General features: G+C 37.7%; 1 protein-coding gene across 12 annotated transcripts in view; it reads left to right on the forward strand.

Annotated features, from left to right (window-relative positions):
- LOC126376465 (focal adhesion kinase 1) overlaps window positions 1-27,974 on the forward strand; it is a 167,437-nt gene that overhangs the window by 102,259 nt on the left and 37,204 nt on the right. For 5 of the 12 annotated variants that reach the window (XM_050023836.1, XM_050023837.1, XM_050023835.1 and 2 more), the window contains exon 2: window positions 17,421-18,019. The exons of 6 other annotated variants lie outside the window; for them this stretch is intronic. In XM_050023836.1, coding sequence (XP_049879793.1) covers window positions 17,580-18,019 — 440 coding nt within the window. In that variant the 5' untranslated portion in view covers window positions 17,421-17,579. The remainder of the gene's footprint in view (window positions 1-17,420; window positions 18,020-27,974) is intronic. One more of the 12 variants, XM_050023838.1, reaches the window with a different exon arrangement.

Consider the following 27,974-nt stretch of genomic DNA (forward strand, 5'->3'; position numbering starts at 1 on the left):
ACTCAACTACATATTTATACAAGAATTTAAATTCTCGCAATACCATTCCAGCCTTTTATTTAGTATATTGTGGAATATCTTGCAGACACACGACATCATAGAAATAGGACGCAACGACGATACAGTGCCTTGGTCACGACCTGGTTTTGGGATAGGTACCAAAACAATATCTCTCCATTGACTGGGAACAAAGCCTTTTTCATAAAATCTATTAAATAGTTGTATCAATACATTTTTGCCATTATTGGGAATATTTTTAATCATCAAGTAGGTAACGTTGTCATTACCCGGAGTCGTACATTTCGTTGGTATACTGCGTTCCAATTCTGACAACGATATTGCTGATTCTAGTTTGTCATTGGAAGAATGAAATTCAGGAGAAATCGGAGTAACATAATCTGGAGTTAACGAATGCAGTAAAGCAGTAGCCAATTCTTCATCCGCATAACTTCTCGGTAATTTATAGCCTTTCGACCATTTCATTTTAGACCATAATTCGCTTGGACTTAACATATGATCCAGCGAAGAACAAAAATTTTGGAAGCTAATTGATTTGGCTTTTCGTATTGAATTCTGTGCTGCAGATATTTTATTTTTTAATACATTCGAAAGACGCGGTATGGGGTTGCGACGAAACTGTGATAATGCAAGGCGTCGTTCTGCTACTACTTTTGATAAAGCAGGATTCCAATACTGTCTCGCGGTAAAGGCCTGGGAAGGATTTTGATTGACCCGAATGTAGGGTATATGTAATTCTGCTGCAGTATTTACATACTCTATAAAAGTATCATAATCTTTTTGCATGTCACCGGTGTAAAGGAAAACTTCGAACATTTTTTTCAGTAAAACGTTGTACGATGTCCAATCAGCGTTTTTAAAATTCCTCCGAGATAGTGGCGGCATCGAAAGACTGATGTCCGTCGTAATTTTAATAAGTCTATGGTCGCTTCCCAGAGTCTCATTAAGAACTTTATAATTAAATTTTAGGGCAATATCTGCTGAAGCCATTGAAATATCAGGGGAGTATTGTTGAAGCACCCCATCTACTAATTTTATCCTAGTTGGAGTACAGTCATTTAATGTTACAAAATCAGCTTCTGACAGTGCTTTAACAATTTGACGACCTCTCGTTTCAGTTTTGTTAGACCAGCTAGTGTGATGCCCGTTAAGATCACCAATAATCAAACATTTTTTTGTAGCAATCGAAAACAACTCATTCCAATCATCCACCCTAGTACTGACAGAGGGAGGACAGTATACCGAAATAATATTTTCGATATCTGCACAATTGAAAAGCTTGACATGAATAATCTGAATACCAGTGTTTTTTGCCCTCGTCTTACAAAATTGTGACTTGAGCGATTTATGTATAAATACAGCTATGCCTCCATAGGCATCGTGGCGGTCACAACGATATACGCTATAATCATTAATTTTTAGAGAGCTATCTGGCTCCAGCCAGGTTTCGCATATCGAGGCAAAGTGGATTTTTTCTTGAATTAATATATTATCTAAGGTAGTTAATTTTGGCCGTAAACTTTGTGAATTCCATTGCAAGATTCTAAATTTTCCTTTATCCATTTAAATAATCCAATAAAATTTTTAACAATGGCCAGTCGGAAATGTTCTCTACTACAATTAATATAAGCCACTCTATACCACACTTCAATCCACGCTTCAATTTCTCTGCCATACTAATTTCTCTTAAAAATACAATCTCCTTCAATCTTAAAATCAACTCTTTAAACGTAACATCTCTTGTCGACTTTTCTTTCTCCTGCTCCTGTCTCTTCATCTCAGTACGGGGCTCGTTCACTTCTGAATACATGTCCGGTGATGCCTGCGCCGCTCCGACCTTATCACTTCCGTGTCCCTTCGTTATCTTATTCCTACTGACCTTGTTCCCCTTTTTATCGCAGTGTACATCTGCCTGGATTTTCACAACTGAGGCGTATGAAGGAGAGTCCTCCATAAAGTGACCCAGGGGAGTAAAAAAATTGTTACACTCCACGATCTGAGGTTGAGGTTCGATAAACAGCGCCTTTTCGGAAGTTGATTTTAAATCTGGGCGAAAATAATTGACTTCAGGCACTGGTGATTTGGACACGTACATAGTACAGGCTCTTCTGTATGTGCAATTAAACTCGGACATAATTTCCCGTATTCTCTTTTCCTTTAAAAAAACCGGGCACGTCTTGCTTAATGCCATGTGATCCCCTTTGCAGTTTACACATACGAAGGATGTTGTAGGACAGTTCTCATGGTTTCCTCCGCATTTTGGGCATACTATTTTATCCGATGGGCACCTTACCTGTGTATGTCCTAATTTCCAACACTTAGAACATTGTGTGACTGGAAACACGAACGGGTCCACCTTTATGCGCAAATGGTCCACATAGACATGTGTGGGTAAAAATGTTCCTTTAAAGCCTAATCTGACTGTTTCACTCGGTACCCAGTCACCAGCCGAACTACGCCTCTTCAGACGGAGTACTGTTACTAGTACCGCTGGTTTATTACAGCTGATGCTCCTTAATATCTCTTCATTAGTGAGCTCCAAATCAACATTACGTATGGTGCCGTATGTGTGACTTACTTGAAATGCTTTCTGGAAATTCCACCCTTTCTCGATTAACTTCACACAAGTCATCATTTTCTCCATACACCGGTCGTTTTCAAATTCGACTCTTATTTTATACGGATTTAAGTACTTTATTTTAGAGATATCTAAGATATCTAATTCTTTGAGTAGCCTGGCTAGTGCAAATTGCTTCGGTAATCTCTCTTTGCATGAAATATAAACTTCAGACTTTTCTTGGAACTTTGGCTTTTTATCGACTGTCGTCCAATTTTCATCTCCTGAATCTCTATCTCTTTTTATAGGTCCCGTTGATTTTATTTCCCCATCATCCTCCATTTTCGTTAGGTCTATTTCCTCTTCATAATTCTCCGTTTCTTCCTTCCACTGCCCGCTAAGAAAAGCACTAGGACTCGGTGTCCTGAGTTCCACTTCGCCATTCATTTCTTCCTCCGCAACGTCGACGATATTGTTATTAATATTATCCATATTTCTTATCAAATGTTTCACTCATAATATGATGTAGAAAAAACTCGCAACTAACTGTTAAGTACAGAACAATAGGCCGCCCGGCCGTCCGGCCGCCCGATAGAAACCGGTCCACCGATACCTACTATCACTTACGCGTATGCGCTTAATGAGAATAGGTAATACTCTAACGACCACGTCCGTATCGCACGAATGCCGTCGATAGAACGACAGGATTTAGAAAGGCTAAATCATGTTACGATAATTTAACTTATTTGGTTACGGAAATTTTAGCCGGTTTTTCTATGAAAAAGACAACTATTGCTGCTTTCGTGGACATTGATAACGCTTATAATAACGTCGACATTACGTACTTGGTGCAATCTTTAGACAGCATAGGATGTGGTTCTAGATTGTGTCTATATATATGGAATTTCCTTAGTCTTAGAAACCTAAAAATCAGTATAGCCAATTTTACAGTGGTAAGAAGCACTAATGTAGGCTTAGCGCAAGGTGATCCTATTTCGCCGCTACTTTTTAACATATGTACTAATAAAATCTGCAAAAATATTCGTAACGTGTCTGTATCCCAATACGCAGACGACTTAGTGCTTTATACCAATAATTATAGCTTAGTAGACAGTACACGGAACCTACAATTGGCATTAGATGATTTAGTAAACATGTTGTTAGACATGGGGCTAGAGTTGTCTACAACTAAAACAAAGATTTGTGTATTTAGCAGAGGATTCCGGAGAGATTTAGTACAATTAAAAATTAAACAGAATAATTTAGAAATAGTAGAAACAGTTAAGTACCTGGGATTATGGCTGGATCGCTCTTTACGATGGTCCAAGCATATCAACGAACTCAGTGACAAATTGTCCAGATATTTAAACATCTTAAAAATATTAAGAGGGCCTGGCTGGGGCGTGCACACCTCTCATCTGCGACGTCTTTATATAGCTTTGATTCGTAGTAGAATTGATTTTGGTAGCTTTTTATATGATAGTGCTTGCCGGACACACTTAAATAAACTTGATATATTTCAAAATCAATGCTTAAGACTGGTAGGAGATTTCATAAAATCTACCCCTATCCATGTTATGGAAAATGAATTATGTATTCCACCCTTGTATATTAGGAGGCATTTCTTAGCTGCTAAATTCTGGCTTAAGTGCAAATCAATGCGCGATAGTAGAGCGATCCGACTATTAAATAATTTGCAAAATCTTTGCCAAGGTTCTTATTGGCGAAATAAAAGAATCCCTCTGCTCGTTAAAATTCATCAAGAGTTCAGTGATTTTGCTATGCACCAAGTTGAGAAGTTGGACATGTTTACTTTGAATACCTGGGTTAGTCAAATAGATCTTTCCAAATGTATTAAGGTTACTTTAGATTACGTTGACAACAGTAAAAAGATGTATTCAAAGAGAAACCTGAAACATTTATGTAATATAGCTCTTTGCGAAAATTATTCAGAATATTATAAAGTGTATACAGACGGTTCTAAGGATGAAGATACAGTCGGTGCGGCATTTTACGACCCGCAATGTGGTGCTTATTGCCAGTTTAGCATAGACGACAGGAATGTTTCCATTATGCGAGCTGAATTAGTAGCAATTTTGGAAGCTACATCATACATCAGTTCCATTGATGGTGACAGATTTGTGATATTGTCCGATTCCAGGAGTGCCCTTCAGCATTTGGCTCGATGTACCTCGAATTTTCGAGGAACATCGATTGCTTATACAATACTGGAATCGTTAATGAAATTAACTTCCAACAACAAGTATGTAATACTGCAGTGGGTGCCCGCTCATATTGGCTTGATGGGCAATGATCAAGTTGATATTCTGGCAAAGCAAGCGGTGACTGATGGAGTACCTATACGTTGCTTACCATATTTCACAGAACTGCTGCATATAGCTAAAACACAATGTATACAATTTTGGACCGAATACTTTGACGAAAGGTCTCTTTCAAAGGGAATTTGGTATAAGACCATTCAACCAGCATTAAGCAGAACACCGTGGTTTGACGGAGCCAATATGAGCAGGCAAGATATTGTAACTGCTCTCAGACTTCGCTCTGCACATATCCCATTTAACTCTTTCGCTTTCCTTATGAAGAAGGTACCATCTCCTAACTGTAGCGAGTGTAATACCATAGAAGATGCTTATCATGTAATAATGGAGTGCGTTCGGAATGAGGCTGAGAGATGCAATTTTTTTAGCTTAATCAATTACAACTGCGAGGTTGGTATATGTAATAGTGTCTTGGCCTCCCCTTCTTCGGACGACGCTAAGGCACTTTATAAGTTATTTAAGGTGGCAGAGAAACGTAGGTTAAACCTATAATATTGTAAGAACTATGAGGGTGGCATATTCTGTATAGAAAAAACCCTCTATAAAATAAAAGAATAAAAAAAAAAAAAAATATTTATACAAGAAACTAAACGGTTGATTAACACAACAGACATTCGTGACAAAATATATTGACACTTGAAGGATCTGAACTAAATAAGGCAAAACACGCCCTTTCCGAAACAAAAGTGTATTATAAACAATTTAATTGTATTTTTAATTACCACTTCCATACCTAATATGTCTGATTGTCACTCCGTTATAAAGATATCAAATCAAGATTTGTCTTCCGACAGATTTTACAATTTACAACTTCATTTAAAGAAAAAAGTATTTTATATTTCCCGAAAAGTTACATTATACTTTAAGTAGTTGTCCTTTTGCAAGACATTTACGTTGTTACCTTTCACCACTGTGGTTTTTGTTGATAATAAAATTGATAAACATAATAATAGTCTTGCGTTATTTACTTTCGCTATAAAACTTGATAAAACAAGGAAATTGTTTTGTTAAAGTAATTGTTGTTGATGACAGTATTAAGATTAAGGTAGTGAAGATAAATATAGTAATTTTAAAGCGTTTATGTGTCTTGCTGCGGGCCGTAGACCCTTGAGTGTTCTCAAGGTCATTATTTTTATCCCATGACACCACTTTTAGGTCCAGGTTCGATTCTTTATAGACCAATACATTTTCTCGGGCCAACCAACTTACCAGATTTCTAAAATGTGTATCATTATCTCCCTAGCATTATCCCGTTTTTCACAGGGTCTGCTTACTTAACCTGAAGATTTGGCAGGTCCAATTTATTACAGAAGCGACTGCCTGTCTGACCTTACAACCCGCGAAGGGAAAACCAGCCTAATACCGATTAGGTCACATACCTCTGAAAATTTCTAAAATATGTACACAAACACATTAACACATCCCGAAAATGTACTTCAGAAGTAAAATACAATCAAAATACACAAAAACTTTGATCAGCATAAAATTAGCTAACAAAAATCGTGTTCGCTCAATAAACCGTATTTCTGAAGGACAAAACAATATGACATATAATTACAGAATTAAATTTTTTGTTCTCATTTTAACTCCATGTTGCGAGCTCGGTTGAATACAAAAATGACAGCTCCTAACAACTGGCTGCGAATTTCGAAGATTTATTGTTTTTTATTTTTTATTCTGCGGCTTCATTAGTCGCTTGGGTGCTTGCCAAAGGATCTGATGACTCAGGAGTACCAGGAATTCCTGACCCACGGGTATTTTAGTATTTCCGCAATTTGACTCCACTGCGGAATATTGAATGCAAGATTTAATATATTCATGCAAGATACGTGCTTAAATGCAAGTGGATAAACGTTGCCAAAAAGGTAAGAGGTACTGACAATATTGTCAGAAAATAAACATGTCGTTAGAAAATGCATGGTTGAAAAAACGTAGTAACTTGTAAAAGGAACTAAATCGTCAGTCAAAAATGGAATGTCGTAATTTTCGGTTCCAATCAATTCAAATTGATTACACATATCCTTTTTTACAACCCTAAATGCTTCTTCAATTTTCCATTAAAGCAAACTAGACTTGCCCAATTGATACAAATGTATTGGACGTTAGGTTAGTAAACACCAAATCTAAACAAAAGTGTACCCACAGTCATTGGCCGAAGCTCGGTTATCGCCATTTGTGTAATGGACGCTCGACGACAATTTAATCTTGCTGTAATACAGTAGGGGTGTCATCGCATCAATGCTCGACTCACTGAACCGCTATGCTTCTCTGAACACTGATAATGTTCGGTCGCAAAGGTCGATGGATTAACTTGGTTTGATATAGCAGAATATTAAAGTTCCTTTTTCTGCTCACTTGATTTTCATACACACGCACACTGAAGTAGTGTACACTCGCATATATACTATATATTTTACTCATAATCATGTATCTTTCTATATCTAAGACTGAACGATCTTCAGTCGCATTAATAAACTGATCGTCTTGCCAAATACACGTATCATTTCTCTCGTATCGAACCTACTTACCTCAACACACCATAACCCCTGTTTCCTAAAGCTCCCTTATTGGGACAGAGTAACCCACAATTAGAAGGCAACTTGCAATCACGCTTGATACGAAGCTCAAAATTGGATATGTTGATCTTTCGCCATTCGCTTCCAGTACATTACTTTTCAAAAATGCATATTTACTATAATATTAGAACGGCCTCTGTGGTCCAGTGGTTGAGCGTTGGACTCACGATCCGGAGGACCCTGGTTCGAATCCCGGTGGGATATCTCACAAAGATTACGTTGTGATCCCTAGTTTGCTCAATCATAACCCTGACGCCAGGGTTTATGAGGCTGGTATTCCTCACAACCCACACGATAAGAAGAAGACTATAATAATAACCACAATATCCTGGTCCAATAACCCCTGCAATTGTCCTGGGTCATCCATAGTACATACAAGGATAATCGCCGGTTGGTCACACCACATTTAGATTAAATTGTCTTGTTGGACCTGTACGTGTTGGCTTCGGCATTCGGCCCCATGCTCGCCTTCCGAAAATCCGAGACTTCGTAGACTCGAGATATGGAAACAAAATGCAAATTAAAATAATCTAGTTTCTGTAGTCTAGTTATACCAATAGCCAAAGTTATTCATAAAAGTTAAGCATATGATAGAGATCTCGTAATTATTGATTTGAATAAAAAATAACTTATTCCAGGAAATCGGTGTACGCAGCCCTAGTAGACAAGATAGGGGGCCATTTTAGTGGACTGGACATGTAGTTACGAGCTTTTGGGAATGGGCCGAGAGGAATTAGGTTAGAAAAATGGTGGGATCCTTTTCTCTTTATTTGGGGTTTTGAAGTGGAGGATTGGAGGGAAAACAGCACAAAATCTTGTTTATGTCTTCTAAGACCGTGATGTACCTGTTCAATTTAGCCTATATTTTGCAACTACTCGTATTCTCGGACATTTTCTGCTGGGTTGCAGTAACGAAAAAACATGGAATTTCATACTCTTATAAGAGATTTCTTGAGATACTCTCAAAAATAATGAATTAGCATGGTAGCCGATTTTCGATCGCTGGTAGGCTGGTAATCTGTCAATATATAGTGAAAACGTCGTAAGTGCATTTTACAAAATCACTTTCTGAAGTGGTTTTCTTCAACAAAATCTAAAAACGCGTACACGAATTTTATTTCGGGAGAAAAAAACTTATTTTTTTTTCATGGATTCAAACTAGCGTGTCCATTGCGAGGTTTTGTTAAAAACAAAATACATTCGAAAGTGATTTTGAATAAATCTTACGATTTCACTATAGGGCAACAATATTCATCTTAGGAAAATAATACTAAGTGTAGTAAAATATTTGACAGCCTCCGTGGTCTAGTGGTTAGAGCGTTAGGCTCACGATCTGGAGGTCCGAATTGATTCCCGATGGGGACATTGTCGAAATCACTTTGTGAGACTGTCCTTTGTTTGGTAAGGACTTTTCAGACTTGAATCACCTGATTGTCCGACAAAGTAAGATGATTCCGTGCTCCGGAGGGCACGTTAAGCCGTTGGTCCCGGCTATTAGTCGTAAAAACACCTCCACCGACCCGCATTGGAGCAGCGTGGTGGTGTATGCTCCAAACCCCCTCCGGTTGATTGAATAGGCCGTTTATGTATGTATGTAGTAAATATTTATCTAATACCTTCCGTTTTTGTGTAAGTCGTGTTTGTAGTTTAAACTATGAAAATATAACATCTGCTATATTTCGTATCTAGGTAGTAAGCTTTTACTCAAAGCTCGTATCTCCAACATTGTTATTACTTTAATGCTTGCGAGGAAGCTTTTCTCGAAACCGCGTACATTGAAGAGAATATGCACATTAGAGTGAACACTGTTCAGTATACATTGTATCAAATAATGCATTACCCAACTCACTTTCAAATAAGCAGATGGTAGTTGCAGTTTGTAATAATGAAGACGACAATTGATGTATTAGACTCTACGTTGTTTGGAATGTACATTGTGCATTTTCAAAAGATTTTCATGCTTTAATTCAGAAACTTATTATAACTTCTCGACTTTCGACTTCTTTCGTGGCGCGGATTATTATTTTAAACTTTATATTTAGATTTGGTTTTGTAATAACACTGTAAGGCGTTATTACTTCTACAAATACAACAATTTTATAATTTGCAACGAGGATATTATATCTGTAGAGGCTCGAGCCTAAACTAATATAGTTTCACATGAAAACTCCTTGTCGATTCCACATATCCATTAGAATATATTGATGATGATGATGATGATCTCCGACCGATTTCGGCCATGGCGAATATATTACTGAAGATAATTATAATGAACTCATAAAGCAAAGAAAGCGCGACTAAGCAGCATGATTTTATGATCTTAGCCTGCCCCTTATATGGGTAAAAGCAAGAAATACCTCGTATTATCCTTCTATCTTCCATCAACCCTGGTGTCAGGGTTATTATTGAGCCGCCAAAGACCCCTGACATGACTCATGTAACGACTACGTACTTACATCAGTAAGTAGTAACCGGGACCAACGCTTTAACGTGTCTTCCGAAGCACGGATCTTACTTTCGGACATTCGGGTGATCAAGCTGTACCGTCCTAACCAAACTAGGGATCAAAAAGTGATCTTTGTGATATGTCTCCACCGGGATTCGAACCCGGGACCAGGTAGGTAACATGGCAACAACAAACACTGTAGTTGATTGAGAAGTGCTTCAGCGTGACCCGCCATTCACCGTCACACAATATTCCGCACGACGTTGAATTTCCACCGGCCATTGTGCTGCCATCGCTATTTCCACTCTTGAGCATAGATAGGTATATAGACAGATTCTGTATTTACCCAGGAATATCACAAATACAGGGAGTTAGTGACATCGTAACGAATACTGAAGTGGATGATTCAGACCATTAAAAGGAATCAGAATATTAAGTGGAATTTTTCATAGTATACCAAGTAATATAATAACACAAACATATAGCTACATATATTATGTTAACAAAATCTACAATAAAACGCAGTTTTAATTAGTTAGTGGTGCTAATTCCCGCAGATATAATTTTATTTTAAGTTATACCTTTCTTATTCGCCGAAAAGGACAGGCATAAAATTTATGGAACACACGTCAAGTTCTAGTAATCTAAAACAACCCTCTAAAAATGTTACTTTGGTCAATAACCAGACAGAATTAAGTTGACAGCATACATCAAACGGGCTGCATACTAGCGAGATAATATACGTAATTCGCCTGAGTTATTCATTCATTGACTCATCCATTTTAAAACTAAGAGTTGTCAACCAATCGTCCCTTTTCGGCGGATAAAAAAAGGAAAAAAAAACCCGCCTAAAATCTACGTGTGTTCCATAAATTTTATGCCTGTCGATAAGCAGCACGGCGAAGAATATGATAGGTATAACTTGAAATAAAAATAGATGGTGTGTGCTGGGATCTGCACCATCATCATCAGCTCATTAACGTCCCCACTGCTGGGGCACGGGCCTTCCCTACGGATGGATAGGGAGATCGGGCCTTAAACCATCACGCGGGCCCAGTGCGGATTGATGGTTATTAACGACTGCTAATGCAGCCGGAACCAACGGCTTAACGTGTCTTCCGAAGCACGGAGGAGCTCGAGATGAAAACTTTTTTTGTGGTCACCCATCCTATGACCGGCCTTTGCGAAAGTTGCTTAACTTCAACAATCGCAGACCGAGCGCGTGTACCGCTGCGCCACGGAGTTCCTCACCGGAATCAGCACTATTATACATCAATGTATCTATACCTATAGACATGATACAGTTACAACAAATACATGATTGAGACGTCCTTCGGCCTCACACAATACGACGTCCAATTTCCACCAGCCATTGTGAAAGTATCGCTATTTTCGTCTTTACACTGCTCTCCACTTCAGGAACGAACAACTATTTGAACTCGATCTGTCTTGAAGCAGTTCACCAAAAAAAGCAATTTGCTTGCTATTGAGTTGAGATTAAACGAACTTACCTGTAAGTTAAGTTTTATCTCAATTGGGTTGTGTATTAGGTTCAAGATAAATTATGAAATTCTGATTTTAAATAAACACAGGTCTAAAACTAATGAAAAACATTTTCTTTTTTGCATTTAACTCATTTACGAATTTCAGTCAAGAAAAAGGTAATAATAAATCCGACATGTTATCACGTTTTTCTATGACGTCACAGTGTGCTTTTTCATACAAATCCCATAGTAATTTCGTGTTTTGTCGTTTAGTAAAAAGTAACTGATTTGACTAGTTGGAAACTAGCCTATTATACAAAGCTTGTTCGAGACGGAACTCCCTCCCTTCAATTTTATTATCCCGTCCTAAAGTCTCTACAGGTGATGGAGTTGTCCATGAAACATAATAATAATAATTTATTTATTAGAAATTTGTACAGATGTGTAATTAAGTTATGTGCCTATATAGAAGGTGTACAAATTATTTGTTGAACTCTGATCTCCAAACTAAGCTTATAGGCCTGTGTCTTGGGGATCAGCGTTCGGCCAGGCAGAGATTGAACTGGTTGAGCTATTAGTTAGGGCAACACATCCTATGCAAAAGGTATCAATAATATAAAGATACATGCTTTAAACATATTGACAGGTACGTTAAGGAAGCGGGAAACGAATGTTATTTTTAGCTTTGGATAAGAGCTTTGAAAACTGTGATGATGTTAGGGTATAAGAAGGCACGAACAACCATTTGAACTCGATCTTTCTAGAAGCAATTAATGTAAAAAAGAAGTATTGGGTTGTGTAATAATTTGATTTTAAGAACATACAAAGCAGCGATTGAAAATGTCAATGAGTCAGTTCCAGAATGAGATACGCTTGTCTAGAATACCACCTTCCTATCCTTATTGAAACTTGATTTGGAAAAACAGTCGTATTGATATAACTGATTATGGTTTAAATTACATTACTACTGACTAGGGTCGATTAATTCTTTCAAATATTTTTCTTCTCAGACGACGCTCTGAGCTGAGGTTTGCGCCCAAGTGGGCACCCTCAGGCCTGTTGAGAGCCTTCAGCGCTCCCCATTTGTCCGGCCAAGTAGTTAATGCCATCTGCGGCAAGTCTACAATAAGTCACATAAAAAAGCATGTACCTAACTAACCCCTGTGTCATACGTACCGTCTATAAAATCACTTGCTTCATAAGGCATCCATTGTCACGTAGTTCTACTATTAAGTGACATTTGTATGAGTTTAAGGTCCGTAGTAGACTAGTCGGGAGTACAATAGTACAGCGAAGCATCCAGTGTTGTTGAACTGAATACAAAGTCTTCTAGACTATCCTGTTACACGGTAGATATCTATTGATATTGTAATTAACTTATCTTTTCTAGTTTTTCAAGTGTAACTGTGAGGTGTTGTCAGAAATCAGAATCATTTATTCAACGTATGGTAAAACTTGTTGAAGGTCAATGTAAAATTTTTGAATTTACGTCATTTCGCAAGGTGTTATGGCTGAGGAGAAGAAATGTCAAGAAACTGCAACAACAACACATCTTTTAAATCAATGAAGGTACATTGTTTGCATATTATGGCAATGGTAATTTGGTGTTTTGACGTTTAGTAAAAAGTATTGGCCACTGAACAAAGATAAAAGATAAAGATAATTTTTTTTTTTTTTTTAACAGCACGAATACTATACTAAACTAGCTAAAGCTCTCACGGATTTAAATCCTTGTCTATTACTAGTAATAGCTGGCGAATTCCTTCAGTGTAGTTATCCACAGTAGTACAGAGTAGTGAGTGGGCCGGGGTCAGATACCTCACGTACACAGAGTAATTGCCAAGATGCAGACGTATTTGTATGCGGCGCCTTTCACGAGCTAAATGCAATGAGTGAACTATGTACATATTGGTGCTGGATTCAACGGACACCTCCTAAATTTATTTTAAGTGGTACCTGTCATTTTGTTATCCGCCGAAAAGGAAAGGGATAACTGACAACTGTCAATTTTAAAACGAACGAGTAAATGAATGAATAACCCGGGCGAATCACATAGGTATTTCGATGTTATGCAACCTGTTTGACGTGTGCTGTCAGCTTAATTCTGTCGGGTTATTGGCCAATGTATAATTTTAAGAGAGTTGTTTAAGATGTCTCAAAACATAACTTAATAAAACTTAAAACTAAAACAGAACTGTAAACATGTAGAGCGCGTCTGTGCCGATTCAAAACATTTATCGAGAAATACGTAATAAATAAATATTTTACTATGATGAAGAAAATCGTTTAGAAAACTCCTCAAGTGTCACGGATTGCCGTAATATATTGTCAATCTTCAGTAAGATTCATGATAGAAATAGGCCAATATACGTCCCATTGCTGGACCCTTGGCCTCCCCTCAATCGACCGTAGTGGGTATAGAGCATCTACCAAGCTGCTCTACTGCGCCAACATGTTATGGTAATGTTAATTAGTTCACTTCTAAGAGCTATATAATAAGCTTGTATTAATAAAATCGTAATCCTCGTCGAAATTATAAAAAAATTGTTTTTTTTTCCCGAAGATGTATCCCTGGAGAATAAAATCCGTGATTTCATCAGAATCGTTAAATCCGTTCGAGATATCAATGTTTATGTTCACATCGATAAATCCATCAGAATGCCTGCGCATTGCCAGCCAAATTGTTCTGCTACAATAGAGGTGTTTAACCTCACAGCTGTGTTTACTAGAGGATGCTTATGTTGGCAATCGTGTATGTCGTGATCTTTACATTTGATATTGCGCCAGCGCCGGGTAAATTAACGTGGCATGTGTGGTAACTGTTACAGCTTAATTTTCTGCGCTTTGGTGTTAGGTTTTGAAGGTTATAATGTATTTATTTTTGGTTTAATTGCACATAATTAGAATTGGTGTGAGTCGGAAACACGTCTACCGCTCTATAGGCAGTATTATTCTTTATTTTATGACTTTGAGCATAGCATTCATCCATATTTTTTTTACATTTTCAATCATAACTCATCAATTCGAGTAGATGGCGCCGTGATCCACAAAAATCTATTTTGGGTTTTTCGCCCATACATTTTGAGCGTTGTCCTGGAAAATCCATAAATATAAAATATGTAATAACACTGTGATGGATTCCAAACGGCGTGTGTGTCCGGCTTGATCCTTTAAACTTAGTGAATCTAGTGATGGATGAGCGCCATCCATCGGCTTTGGGCCATTTGTCATAACTGGGATGTGACACCCAGAACAGAGGATCTCGTATGAATGTAGAATGTATGAAAGTATCTGGGGGCACGGGTTTTTTAATCCTCATAACTCTGGTTTGGATTATATCAGATAAATCAAATTCTCAGGATATGTTGCCAGCAGTGGACTTATTAAAATTATATAAAGTTTCAAATGCATAGCTTTTATATCTCATATTTTATTGATATGCAAAAAAACTGTAATTATCATCATAAATATAAGGTACTTCCAGATGTCTTAGAAGGCTGAAATTTGGGATGTAAGCTAGTATTAGTACATAAACAACAAGCAAATTCTAAAATTTTGAACATTCACTCCCCAAATAAAGACAAATACATATAACAGGCATAAAATCTTTTTTGACCCCTTTTTATTGTTTCGTTTTTTTTTTAACAATATCCAAGCAACAGTAGTAGAGGCGATGTTAAGCAGGCATTGTCTTCAGAAAACTCACGTGTCTTCCGGCTATTGTGTGCCATGACTCGTAGGCCTAGCTAATGACTTAAAGCGGCCTGTTGGAATCTCACATACATACATACCTACATATTAAATAAATAGTCTTTCTGTAGGATAGTAATTATCAATCACTATGGAAAACTTTGTAGGAGTCACCTCACTAACATTAATAATATAATGACGTATGTTACTACGCGTATAATCACAGTATATAAAAAGTTCATTTAATGCAAATTACTAAGCCGAAATTCGTAGAAAAAGCTTTGTACCTACATATTATCTAGTTCCCTTATAAGGAGATGATTAATGGGAAGTTTATCTGTTCGTCGGATACTACACGTTTTTATAAATAAAATTAATTAAATAACTTACGTACGAACGATAGAATAAATAATTTACATAATTATAATATCTAGTATTCATGCCTTCACGTGTTGAGTATGGCAATGGAACAAAATTGCAAAGGATGAAACGAATTTCCCACAATTCGTCGCTGATTTTAACTAAACGACGCATCTGTTTGTTTTTACTAAAGTAATTTGTATCTTATTAACAATTAGAAAAGATGCAAATCATTTCGCAAACATTTGAGATACGTCTAGTAAGACTAAAAAAGAATTGTTTTCTTCGTTTTGTTTGTCAGAAGACATATAAAAAAAGTGGTCTTATATACGACCACTTTTTTTTGACGCGACTTATTGTAGATTTGCCGCAGATGGTATTAAATTTGGCCGGACAAATAAGGAACGCTGCAGGCTCTCACCCGGTACAACGTTTAAGACAACAGGCCTGAGGGTGCCCAGTTAGGCGCCTCGGCTCAGGGCGCCGTCTGAGAGGAAAAATATTTGAAAGAATTAATCGACCCTAGTGGGTCGATAGCGATAAGCGCTGATTGAGGGAAATCGTCGACTACGCCGGCGGTGTCGGTATCGGGGTCCTAAAGTGTTTGGTGTCGGGATCGTATATTACACCAAAGGCCCCAGACATGGCTCGATACTATACAATATATAACATGTGTACTATTCTTAAAATAGATTACCTTACGATATTCAAACACACCTTCACATTAGCATATTACATCATAAATTATCATATGGCTACACGCACAGGACATAGCATCCTGGGTTGAGTTAGTATGCTGAACATATTGTGCTACTTCCGATGGATTAAACCCCTCAGCGCTCTACATTTGTCCGGCCAAGTACTTAATGCCAAATCTCCAATAAGTCACTTCAAAAAAGTCAAGTTTTTTGGTGAAAAGACGGGTTTAAGATGAAACTTAATTATTTAGGTACGAGTATAATAATGTTAGTAGCATTAAAACTTGATTCAAAATAATTGTGTTTATTGAGTGTACTGACCATCTCAACTTACAAAACAGGCATGTCACCTAAACGAGTAGATACCTATTATTGGAAACTTACACATTTTGATAAAAATGACGTAAATGATTCATACGATAAAGCAGATACGAAGTACTGGAATATTTGTGACGTTGATTATGCAGAAACTCATGCATAATGATTTGACTGACACTTCCGAGAATGGAAATATAGGTAAAGATACTTATAAACTAGGGGGGATAAAAAGGCCACATCGAAGCAATTCATCTAAAAAAGCAATATTGCAATTTGACATTTGCGCATATAAAATTAAGTGCCCAATGCAAACAAATGTCAAATAGCAATATTGTATATTAGTGTGGCCTTTGTAACCCCCAAGACTTAATTACAAGATTTAAAGTTCATATACAATTCTCACTGTTCTATTTTAATGGCAATAACTTTGTTCGGAAAAATGGTGAACGCTCATCTGTTATTATTTACCTTTACCTTTACCTCTAATGTTTTCTTTCTTTTCCGTCTTTCCTTCCGTCAGTGGCTTCCTGGAAATGGTATGCGATTGTTACTCTGGTCATCAGTATTGCTACTGTAATTCTTCCGCTGTCGATTGAGTCAACGCTTATCGGAACTGTCGTTACGAGTAGTGTTGCGTATTGTATCGTCGATTCGTTGTCATTGCACTCAGGTTTAGTATTGGAATTGCTTTCGGAAGCTACGGACGTGTGCCTGTTGAGATAGTTTGTGATTAAACCTGTTGAAGCTTGAGGGTCTTCGAAGTTTTGATTTTTGATGGCATTAAAATTGATATTTTTTACACGATTTGATTCGTCGAACCCTTGACATCTATATCTTATTGTGTGATTTTCTTATATAGATTTACGTTGACAGTATTCTGCTGTTTTTGTTTCTAAATCAACTTTAATTTATTTCAATCGTTTCCCTTTATTAGCATCGATAAAGTCAACTAAACAATCGAGCGACAGTGTCGAAAATATTACCGCCGAAAGTGTTCAAGAAACAATTTCGATGTGACTAAAAGTTAACAACGAAATCGAAGTGTTAAACAAAATCAAAGTGTTCAAAGTGATTGAAGAAGTATCAAACAAAAATGGTGATGGAACCAGCTCAACAAACGGGGAAGTTCTGGCCTCTCTCCCCTCGACTTTGGAGGCGCAGTAATGAATACTCCAAAGTGGTCTTCGAACCTAGAAGACCACCTTTGTCCCCAGTAGAAATCCGACGCAAAGACAAAATTGACACCACGCCAGATTTACTTAGAAGAAGCGTGATTAAAGAGAGGCTAGACCATTTGGATCTTGATGATAAGGATCAAAAGAGATGGAGCGTGGACTCGAAGCCACCGAAGAAAGAGACGAAGAAGAGTGATAAAGAGGTGAAGAAGAGTGATAAAGGGGAGGAGGTGGTGAAGTTGCGGGTGAAAAAGCAGCGGCAGCCGCGGCCGAACAGCCTGCAGCTGCTGCTATGCCCCTCCAGCTCGGGACACTACAGCAGCAACACGTGGAGATACACCAGAGTCAGGTCGCGGAGGTTCGTTTATTTTGGTGGCTAACACGGTGATTGTCAATAACTTGTAGTTTGTAAGGGTATTCTCACTAACTTTCCTTACCTCTAAACTCTACACTTTAGACAACATAGTGGCTTGGCCGTTTCGCTACCATCACATGAGCATAAGGCAATAAATTTATTGGCTGTTCATTGCCATTCTGTTACATACGAGTAGTTCTTATAGCAACGAAACGGAAAGTCCCATATTTTGCCTAATGTGTAGAGTTTGTGAACTTAGTATTTGTATAGATAGGGCGTGTAGAGTTAGAAGCTTGGCTCTACATGAGATATAACTTTTTGACATTGAGATCGATATTATCTCGGCATCATTTTTCATTTTACATGAAAATATTTTTGTGGGTTAATTTACTTGCTAAATTCTACACTGCTTACCTAATCCACTCGAAGACTCTCATAATTTTGGAAAGAAATAAACGTAACTAATGTGTAGAATTTAGATTTGAATAACCAAGCTTAGTTTGTATATTGTATACAAACTGTAAATGAAAGAAACAATAATTCCTACTACGTATACACACACACTTCGCACCGCGCCAGCAACAAGCTTGGAGCGAGCTTGATTTTACTTGAAGTCAGCAAAGGAACTCAGTTCCGTGTTTTTATTTTCACTCTTGTATCCATTTTCGAGTTCGTCTATTTCAATCCTTTTGTCTTTCTATTTCCGTACCATTGTTGTTACAAGCGTTGCGTTGCCGGAGTATTGGTCTGGAACGCATTTAGCTCCTGAAATTGAAAGCATAGTGAGGGAATAAATATAAATATTATTGAGGAGCTCGGTGGCGCAGCGGTAAACGCGCTCGGTCTGCGATTGTTGAAGTTAAGCAACTTTCGCAAAGGCCGGTCATAGGATGGGTGACTACAAAAAAAAAGTTTTCAGCTCGAGCTCCTCCGTGCTTCAGAAGGCACGTTCAGCCGTTGGTCCCGGCTGCATTAGCAGTCGTTAATAACCATCAATCCGCACTGGGCCCGCGTGATGGTTTAAGGCCCGTTCTCCCTACTCGTATCCATCCATAGGGAAGGCCCGTGCCCCTGCAGTGGGGACGTCAATGGGCTGATGATGATGGGTTGATGAGGTTGGTATTCCGCCTCACAACCCACACGATAGAGGAAGATTATGGCCACTGTAGGTTCATAATGACCTACAAATTGGCAACCAAAATACTCTTTATTTTATTTGGCTCGACCATAATAGACGGCGATACGGCTCACTATCTATCACGTGTGTCTAAAGCTTGTAAAATGTGGGTACTTAAGCAGTTCATATAGCAATGGATTTACGTCTGATTACCCCATTTGAATATTGTCGTGAGCTTATGTTATATTATTTATTGATTGAAATCCTTCATAGAATGATCAAATCTTCTGTTAAACTAAGTTTATACTTGTGTTTGTAGAAGCGGAAGTTTATGTTTTCTCCGCTACAACATCGCGCGAGTCGTTGCGTCACCCATATGGTTCCAGTTAACCCATTTTCGATGACTCCCTAATCCTCGCCCAATGAAATGACTGGACGAAAGTTATATAGACCACTTCCGTAGTTTTAATACGTGTTAATAGCAGCCATTTGTTAGAAGAAATATTTGGTGTAAGTGACTAAATATTGCTTATAATTTGTTGCTAATCTGGGGTGAAGGATGGATTTCTTTTATTACTTATTTGTTTCTTTTGTTTAAGACAAAGATATTTGTAATCTCTAGCATTTTGTAACAGTTTCATAATTTAAACACAGACAGATGAACACATTTGTTTTTCTTTTATCTTATTGCTATTGCTAAAAAGTCGCTGAATTTATCTTTGTTTTTAAATGTCAAACTATTCATTTATTTTGAAACTCCTCTGCTGGACTGGGAGTAAAGAAAAAACATAGAATGCGTTCAGCTGCCAATCTTCCCGTGGATGTCGTAAAAGGCGACAAAGGGACAGCGTCCTGTCGAACATGATGGATCATCTGTAAGAGCGATAGGCTGATCTCCTATCATCATACGGTTTATCATTATCCACCTTAGGACTATGTATCAAAAGTGGTTGCAAATAGTTTCTTGATTATTTGTAGTTCTGCCCACCCCTTCGAGGAATACGGGTGTGACTTTATGTATGTGTATGTTAAATAACAAACAAATCTGTTTTTGCTTTGGTTTATCGTATCTTCATGATACCATTTTACCATGAATCTTCACGACGGCATCTGTGGTCCAGTGGTTGAACGATGGGCTCACGATCTGAAGGTCCCGGATTCGAATCCCGGTAAAATATTTTTTGACTTTGTCCTAAACATTGCAGGCTGATCACTCGATTGTCCGAAAGTATAACCCACGTTAAGCATTCGGTTCCAGCTAACTATTTACTGAAGCAAGTATGTAGTCGTTACATGAGCCATGTAAGCGGTTTATGGCAGCGCTATGGTCACCTTGACACCAGGATTGATGAAAATGGTCATTGACCTTATAACCCACACGAGAGAAGAAGATTTAATCTTCATCTACCAGACAAGATTACCAGCATAGTATACACATAACTACCTACCCTTATTAGTCAGTGAGTAGGGTCTATTTTTAAGTTGGTTAGTGAAGTAACATAACTTTCGAATAAGATAAGTTAATTAGCCCAGTCCATTAGGTGTGACCACGGCGTGGGCGGCGGCGTGGGCGCTGGTTGAGTGGTCGGCCCTTATTACGTAACTGAGGCGATTCACAATTACACACGTGTTCGCGCCTGAAAGCCTTGACATGATCTGTGTTATTGTACGCAAGACAAGACCGGCAAAAGAAACAACATCACGCCTGTATCCCCAAAGGGGTAGGCAGACGTGTACATATAGTATAGACACCCTGTTAGCGCCGAACGCTAGCAACACTGCTTCCGCACCTCCCCCCACCAGCGGATGTTCGCGCCCCGCGCTTGCAATGCTCTCTCCACCGCGCCACGCCCGACCGTAACGACGCTCTCGAACTACCACTTAATTTAAATATAACAACGACTTTATAATTCTAACATATTGAAGAATTAAACGATTTTTATTCAAGTAAATAAACATTTCATTGAAATTTATACATGAACCGCCAACCAGCGCGTTCACACCCACTTATCGCCAGGAACGTGGCCCCGTACAATGGGCGCAAGCTTCTTCGATCGTGTGGGTTGTGAGGTGAATTACCAACCTCATCAACCCGGTCCCCTGAGCGTCGGACTCACATTCCGAAGGTCCTGGATTCGTATCCCGGTGGGGACGTATCACAAAAATCACTTTGTGATCCCAAAGTTTAGTTAAGACATTACAGGCTGATCACCTGATTGTCCGAAAGTAAGATGATCAGTGTACCAGAAGGCACGTTAAGCCGTTGGTCCCAGTTACTACTTACTGATGTAAGTATGTAGTCGTTACATGAGTCATGTCAGGCCTTTGGCGGCTCAATAATAACCCTGACACCAGGGTTGATGCGGTTGGTAATTCCCTTCACAGCCCACATGATAGCAGAAGAAGAGAGGACGCAATCCCTCTGTCGGATTTTGTAGTTTGTCGGAAGTCATTACATCGTTTCATTACATTGTCATAGAACATCATTTTAAATGTTGACTCAACAATCACAAACATACATTAAAAACAAACTACGACCTTGCTTTAACAAATCAGTTTTAATTAAATATTACATTTGTCCTACGAATAAATTGTGGCTTGTTGATTAATATGCCGCATTGAATTACTAATTAGTACCTTATTAAAGAGAATTAAAGATACGCTTTCGTTGTATAAATTGGGCGCGAACGGCCTTTGAGTGTATTTTTCTTTTTGATCGTTTTTTTTTCTTTCTGTTTGTCACCTTGCGTGGGAGTTGATGGAAACGACGTAGATACGGCGTGACAGCCTGTTTTAGGTCGCAGTAAACTGATAAGTTGATGGTTTCATTTCGTTACTGCTAACACTTGTGGTTTTAACCATGTCTCTTTATATTTATTAATAGTCAATTCAGTTACTTTTTACTAAACGTCAAAACACGAAATTACTAGTATGAAAACGCACACTGTGACGTCATAGAAAAACGTAATTAAATGTCGGACTTATTATTACGTTTTTCTTGATTAAAACTCATAATTAAGTTAAATAGAAAAAAGAAAATGCTTTTCGTTAGTTTCAGAACTGTCTTTATTTAGTAAAAATCAGAATTTCATAATTTATCTTGAACCTATTATACGACCCAATTGTCTCGTAAAAGTTGGCGTAGAACGTTGCCCGCATTACGCATGCAATGAGGAACTTTCCGGGTTATGTTCCCAACAAAACATATAGATGGCGCAGTACAGATTTAACGTGATACTCACCTATTTTCTCATTGCTCGAGTATATAATTATTTAAAAATATAATATAATGGCAGAGGCGGAACATAGCCTGAACAGTCCTTCATTGACCATGGGATACGCGTAAAATAATTTTATTAGCTTTTTATCGGTGCCGTAATAGTCACATTACAATCCAAAAAATTGACAGAAAAACATGTGCACAAATGTTACAACGAAGTAAAAGATACAAATGCCGGCTATATTCATCATCATCATTGGCCACAACATCTTGACAGATGATGGTAACAGTGGCGGTGTAGCTGTCACGTTTTGCTGCAGGATCTCTTGTGACTAGTTATGACATAATAATATTATTATTTATTTTATTTTCTTAGGAAGATTAACATTCTCAACTATAATCTAGACAATAGATGTAAACAAAGCTAATGAGAAATCCCCACAAATATATAAAGAGTTACGCGTTGATAAACGCGCTTATGAAGCCGATAGCAGCACGGCACTTTTTGCAGCGAGATATGGAGAATTTTGGCATAGACACTAGCAGTTGGGAGACTCGTGCTGATATGAGACCAGAGTGGCGCCACGATTTGTCTGCCGGAGTATCAAGACATGTCAAACCCTGGCTGGACAAGCTGAAAAATCTTCGCCTTCACACCAATGTTCCTCCCCTCGACTCACGTTTTATTTGTGTGAAAGGCAAAAGGTGACGGCTATATGACTAAAGAACAAATCCAGCAATTCTACCAAATACATTGTTTTAAGTTTACGCGGTTATTATCATAATTAAAGCACATAATAACGGGTTCTTACCGCGTTTAAATGGGGATATGAGACTCCCGATAATTAATTAAAATTCTACCAAATATTTCCATCCCAGGCAAATCGGCTTCAAAAATGTAATTTTGAAGGAATGTCTATTCTGAAAACAACGCACTATTGTCCTTTAAATATCTAACTTTTAATAACAGAATTCCATATAGAAGTTAACGATGCTTGTCCGTTATTATATTACGAACGTGCTATGAATCACGTCGTTTGGTATTCCGTTGGCGCCTAAATACAACAATCGGCTAAATATAGCTGTAGGTATTGCGCGTACTAATGTGTCTTGTGTCTAGTCTAGATGCTAGAATGTGGAGGGCGATTTGTCATAGGCGACAAGGGTAGGTTACCAAGACAACTACATTCTACAAATCTCATTATGGCTCACCGCATGCATAAGGAATACTTTGCATAGAACGGTAACTCCCACCAGCGGCTGAGGTAGGTTTACCTCACCCCCCTCGGTCTTACTTTGGTGTTAAATCGTACAGACGTCAGACGTCACACACAGATGCGCGTACATACGATAACGTCAATGTGTAGTGTCTGTGTAAAACGCAGGTGTTTTGTATGAAGTATCCGGGGGATGCCGCAAGTCTCGTACACGTTTTTTTTCTTTATTCCATCAGGAAAGTATGTTTTTTGTATTTTGTGATGAATATTTTTTCACTCTTCTTCTTCTATCGTGTGGGTTGTGAGGCGGAGTACCAACCTCATCAGCCCTGGTGTCAGGGTTACTATTGAGTCGCCAAAGGCCCCTGACATGACTCAGATAACGACTACGTACTTACATCAGTAAGTAGTAACCGGGACCAACGGCTTAACGTGCCTTCCGAAGCACGGATCATCGTACTTTCGGACAAGCAGGTGATCAGCCTGTAATGTCTTAACCAAACTAGGGACCGCAAAGTAATTTTTGTGATATGTCCCCACCGGGAATCGAACCCAGAACCTGGATTGTGAGACTAACGCTCAACCACTGGGCCACGAAGGTCGTTATTTTTTCACTTAACTAATGAGATGTTGCCAGTCCATCGCTTATAATAGTTATAATACGAACTTACTCATCTTCGACTTACTTCTTTGACTCTACACCACGTCCAATGTGATAAGCATCATAATTATCTTTTACTTTTTCTTTTTGTCTCTTTCGTAAAATGTCCCTTTCTTAGAAACGATTAGAAGTACCTAGGGAACTTTTTGCAAGAGATTTTTGTTTTATAGCACTAACCCGTGCTTGGAGAAACTCACAAAGAGAAAATTTGACTCGGACGGGACTTGAACCCGGAGCTCTTGTCAAGCCAGGACAAGCATGAACGAGAGGAGGACCCGGTAGTCTATTTGTGTGAGTGGAGATTTTTTTCTAAACCCGGAAAGCCGTTCAATACAAAGGTTCAAACGTTGTGGTTGCTGTGTGATGAATTTGCACACAAGTACAGTAAAAACGTATGTGACATCGGATATTTGTGATTCAGAGTTAAACCGACAAGTGTTGAAGCAAATACACGCTCGAAATTGGTCGCACACAAACGCGGGACGTAAACTAGCTATGTGTGAGCGCATTCCGAAGCTTTGCTCTACAGAGAAATTTGAGATGCTAACTCATTTTATAAATAGAAACAATATTTAACATTTAGTATAGGATTTCTCTACACTTTTATCGGCTCCTATTAGGTACCTATGTTAAATAGTCTGAGAAAGGCGATCCAGAACTTAATAAAGACGGTGTAGTCCTTGACGACAATGAAAAATAAAAAATACATCATCCCTGCGGACGTAGTTGCGTGCGGAAAGATACTGATAAAGATACCACGATTCCTGGAGACATATTGTTGCTGAATCCAGTAGATTTCAATTTCATAAATTTATTTTAAGTTATACCTGTCATTTTCTTATCCGCTGAAACAGAAAGGACAGATAATTGACAGATGTTAATTTTAAAATGAATGAGCGAATCAATGAATAACCCGGGCGAATCAAATAGGCATCTCGTTAACCGTGTGCTATCACTGAATTCTGTTGTATAGATCTGCATAAAATTGACGCGTGTACCCGTCCCTTTCCTTTTCGGCGGATAAGGAAATGACAGGTATAACTTAAAATAAAATTAGATGGTGTGTACAGGAATCAGCACCAGTATTAAATAAATAAATAAAATAATAATTAACATAAATATATTATAAGTCAAACATGCTACTTCTCTAATGGGACGTACCGTAGAATAAATAATACAATAGGATACAAAATGGTCAAAAATCAGACAGAAACAAAGACATAACCTATACTATATTATGAAGTTGCTATAATCCTTCAATACTTTATATCTTACTTTTTACGACATGTTGTTATACTTACTTTCATTACTTTCTCAAAGCAAAATAATAGCAAAAGTACCAGGCTTTCATGAACGCGGCGCAGTTCAATGAAGATGGACAGGCCACTGCACTGCAGACTGCAATATTAATATTAAAACATTTAATTTATCAACGAACAACGTTCTGAATATTCATCACGACTCGATCGATTCAACGTTTCGCAGATGACCGTACAGAACGGTAATGTGTTTATCGTTGTAGGAGTAAAATAGACGAACAACATGGTCGCGAGCGGTATATATTAAGATATATTCTGGATAGCTATCTATAGATATCTATGGACAGGATATATACACGTATAATCTGTATCTATAATATGAAATAGTCTAATTAATACATAAATATAGTCGTGAATTATAAAATACAATCAGCTAAGCATTTATTTATTTATACGTAAGTACATTATTTATTTAATCTGAAGCAAGGATACAGACGATCACTGAGCAGCTAGGTGCGACAGAAATAAGTAAATACAATTCTGGATAACAGTTAGGTAGGTACTCAAATGGTTTAATTATAAAAATAAATAGCTTATAATAAATATGTACTTACTTATAAGGATTGTTAGGGAACGTACAAGAGAGAAAAAAAAATTAAAGTATTTTTTTTATTTATTTGAATTTAAATTAAACTTTTAGTGACGTACGAAACAAAGTCGCTCTATTTAATGGAAAACACGCTTGTCTGTGAACAGATTCTCAAACAGAAGCGCTTCCGAAAACAGTCGCAGCGAGCTATTTTGTTTTCTTTATTTATTGTCTGATCTCGTATGCATAGGGACATAAGCGCTTGTTTAGAGAAGAAAATGAAATACAAATGTTTTGTATTATGTTTAGTTGTATTTAACAACTTTAAACTCTCTATTTTGTCATTTGGTTTTTCAAAAATGTTCGACTTCAGTAATGCATTTGACTGCCTACACGTTAAATGTTTGTATGTTATATTAAGATCTTTTGGTTTTTAAATCGCTACAATAACTTGGTCCATCTTATAACCTTCAATGAGGTCTACAGTGAATCCCTATAGGGTAGATTTCCTTCGAATGATATAACCTGCCTGTAATAATAATGTAGTTGTACTTCAAGGTAATATTCTGTGTCGTTTTCTGTTTATCACATATACTGCTAAGAATCGTTTTTCTAGTCACAATAGTTGACCAATGGAGATCTAATCATCATCACTAATTTAAGAGCCACGTTCTTGTCGGTATAGAGTTCTCCATGGTACTTTTTTAGGGAAAAATGGGGCAGTGGTTTCCGTCTTGCCTTCCGCCCCCGGAAGATCTAATGGAGATTGGATCTCACCGACCTTATAGTGAGCATCACTATGTACCAAGGACACAAAATTGTATGCCTATGTTTGCCTCGGTCCACGTCAATAGTCGCTATAGGAGTAAGTTTATATACACAAGTATTACATGTATTCATTGTAATCGCACATATTAATCCTTTAATTTATCTAAAAGTGCTGATGTTTTTATTTCAAAGTTTTACTTATTCTGTCATGCTTTGTTTAATTGTGTTTTGAATGCATTGTTTAAACGCAATGCTTTTGCATTGTCGATATTATCTCTGCATTTTTGCAACTGTTTGTGTTGCAAACTCCCACAACTGCAATTAGTGAGATAAGATAACAAAGAATAATGTTTATATCGCTTTATATGTTTTGTATTACTTCTTTCATAATGCTAATGGGTTTTTAATAGTGCATCTTAAGATTAGTTGGTTGCTTTGTCGTTCCAACGATATACATTACCTATATAAATATAGGCAATGCTTTTGCATTGTCGATATTATCTCTGCATTTTTGCAACTGTTTGTGTTGCAAACTCCCACAACTGCAATTAGTGAGATAAGATAACAAAGAATAATGTTTATATCGCTTTATATGTTTTGTATTACTTCTTTCATAATGCTAATGGGTTTTTAATAGTGCATCTTAAGATTAGTTGGTTGCTTTGTCGTTCCAACGATATACATTACCTATATTTAGCAAGTTTTTTGCTAACTTTGGTTTTAGGCTTTTTTTTCTATAGCCTAATGTCCCACTGCTGGGCAAAGGCCTCCTCCTCCTCTTTCCAACCGCCCCTGTCTTAGGTAGTACTTCTGCCAGGTGTTCTGGAAGGTGTCTAGCTCGTCCCTCCATGGTTCTCTATTTTTAAGCATAATTTTTTATGTAATAATTTACCATGGCATAATGTTACTTGTCCTATTATTAGTTACGCATAATATTAATTTGTCATAACTTTTTAAGCATAATTTTGAAACTCATAACTACCATAAGCATAATAATTAATGACAATAATGACATATAAGCATAAGTATTATAAGCATAAAAACTATACTCCGAATAAGAAAAGTTTTGGCACAACTTTGAACATTTCCAAAACTTACTTTTTCCTTGGTTGCATTTGGTTCATGAT

This window comes from Pectinophora gossypiella, chromosome 21 (assembly GCF_024362695.1).
Source record: "Pectinophora gossypiella chromosome 21, ilPecGoss1.1, whole genome shotgun sequence".
In the NCBI taxonomy this organism is placed as follows: domain Eukaryota; kingdom Metazoa; phylum Arthropoda; class Insecta; order Lepidoptera; family Gelechiidae; genus Pectinophora; species Pectinophora gossypiella.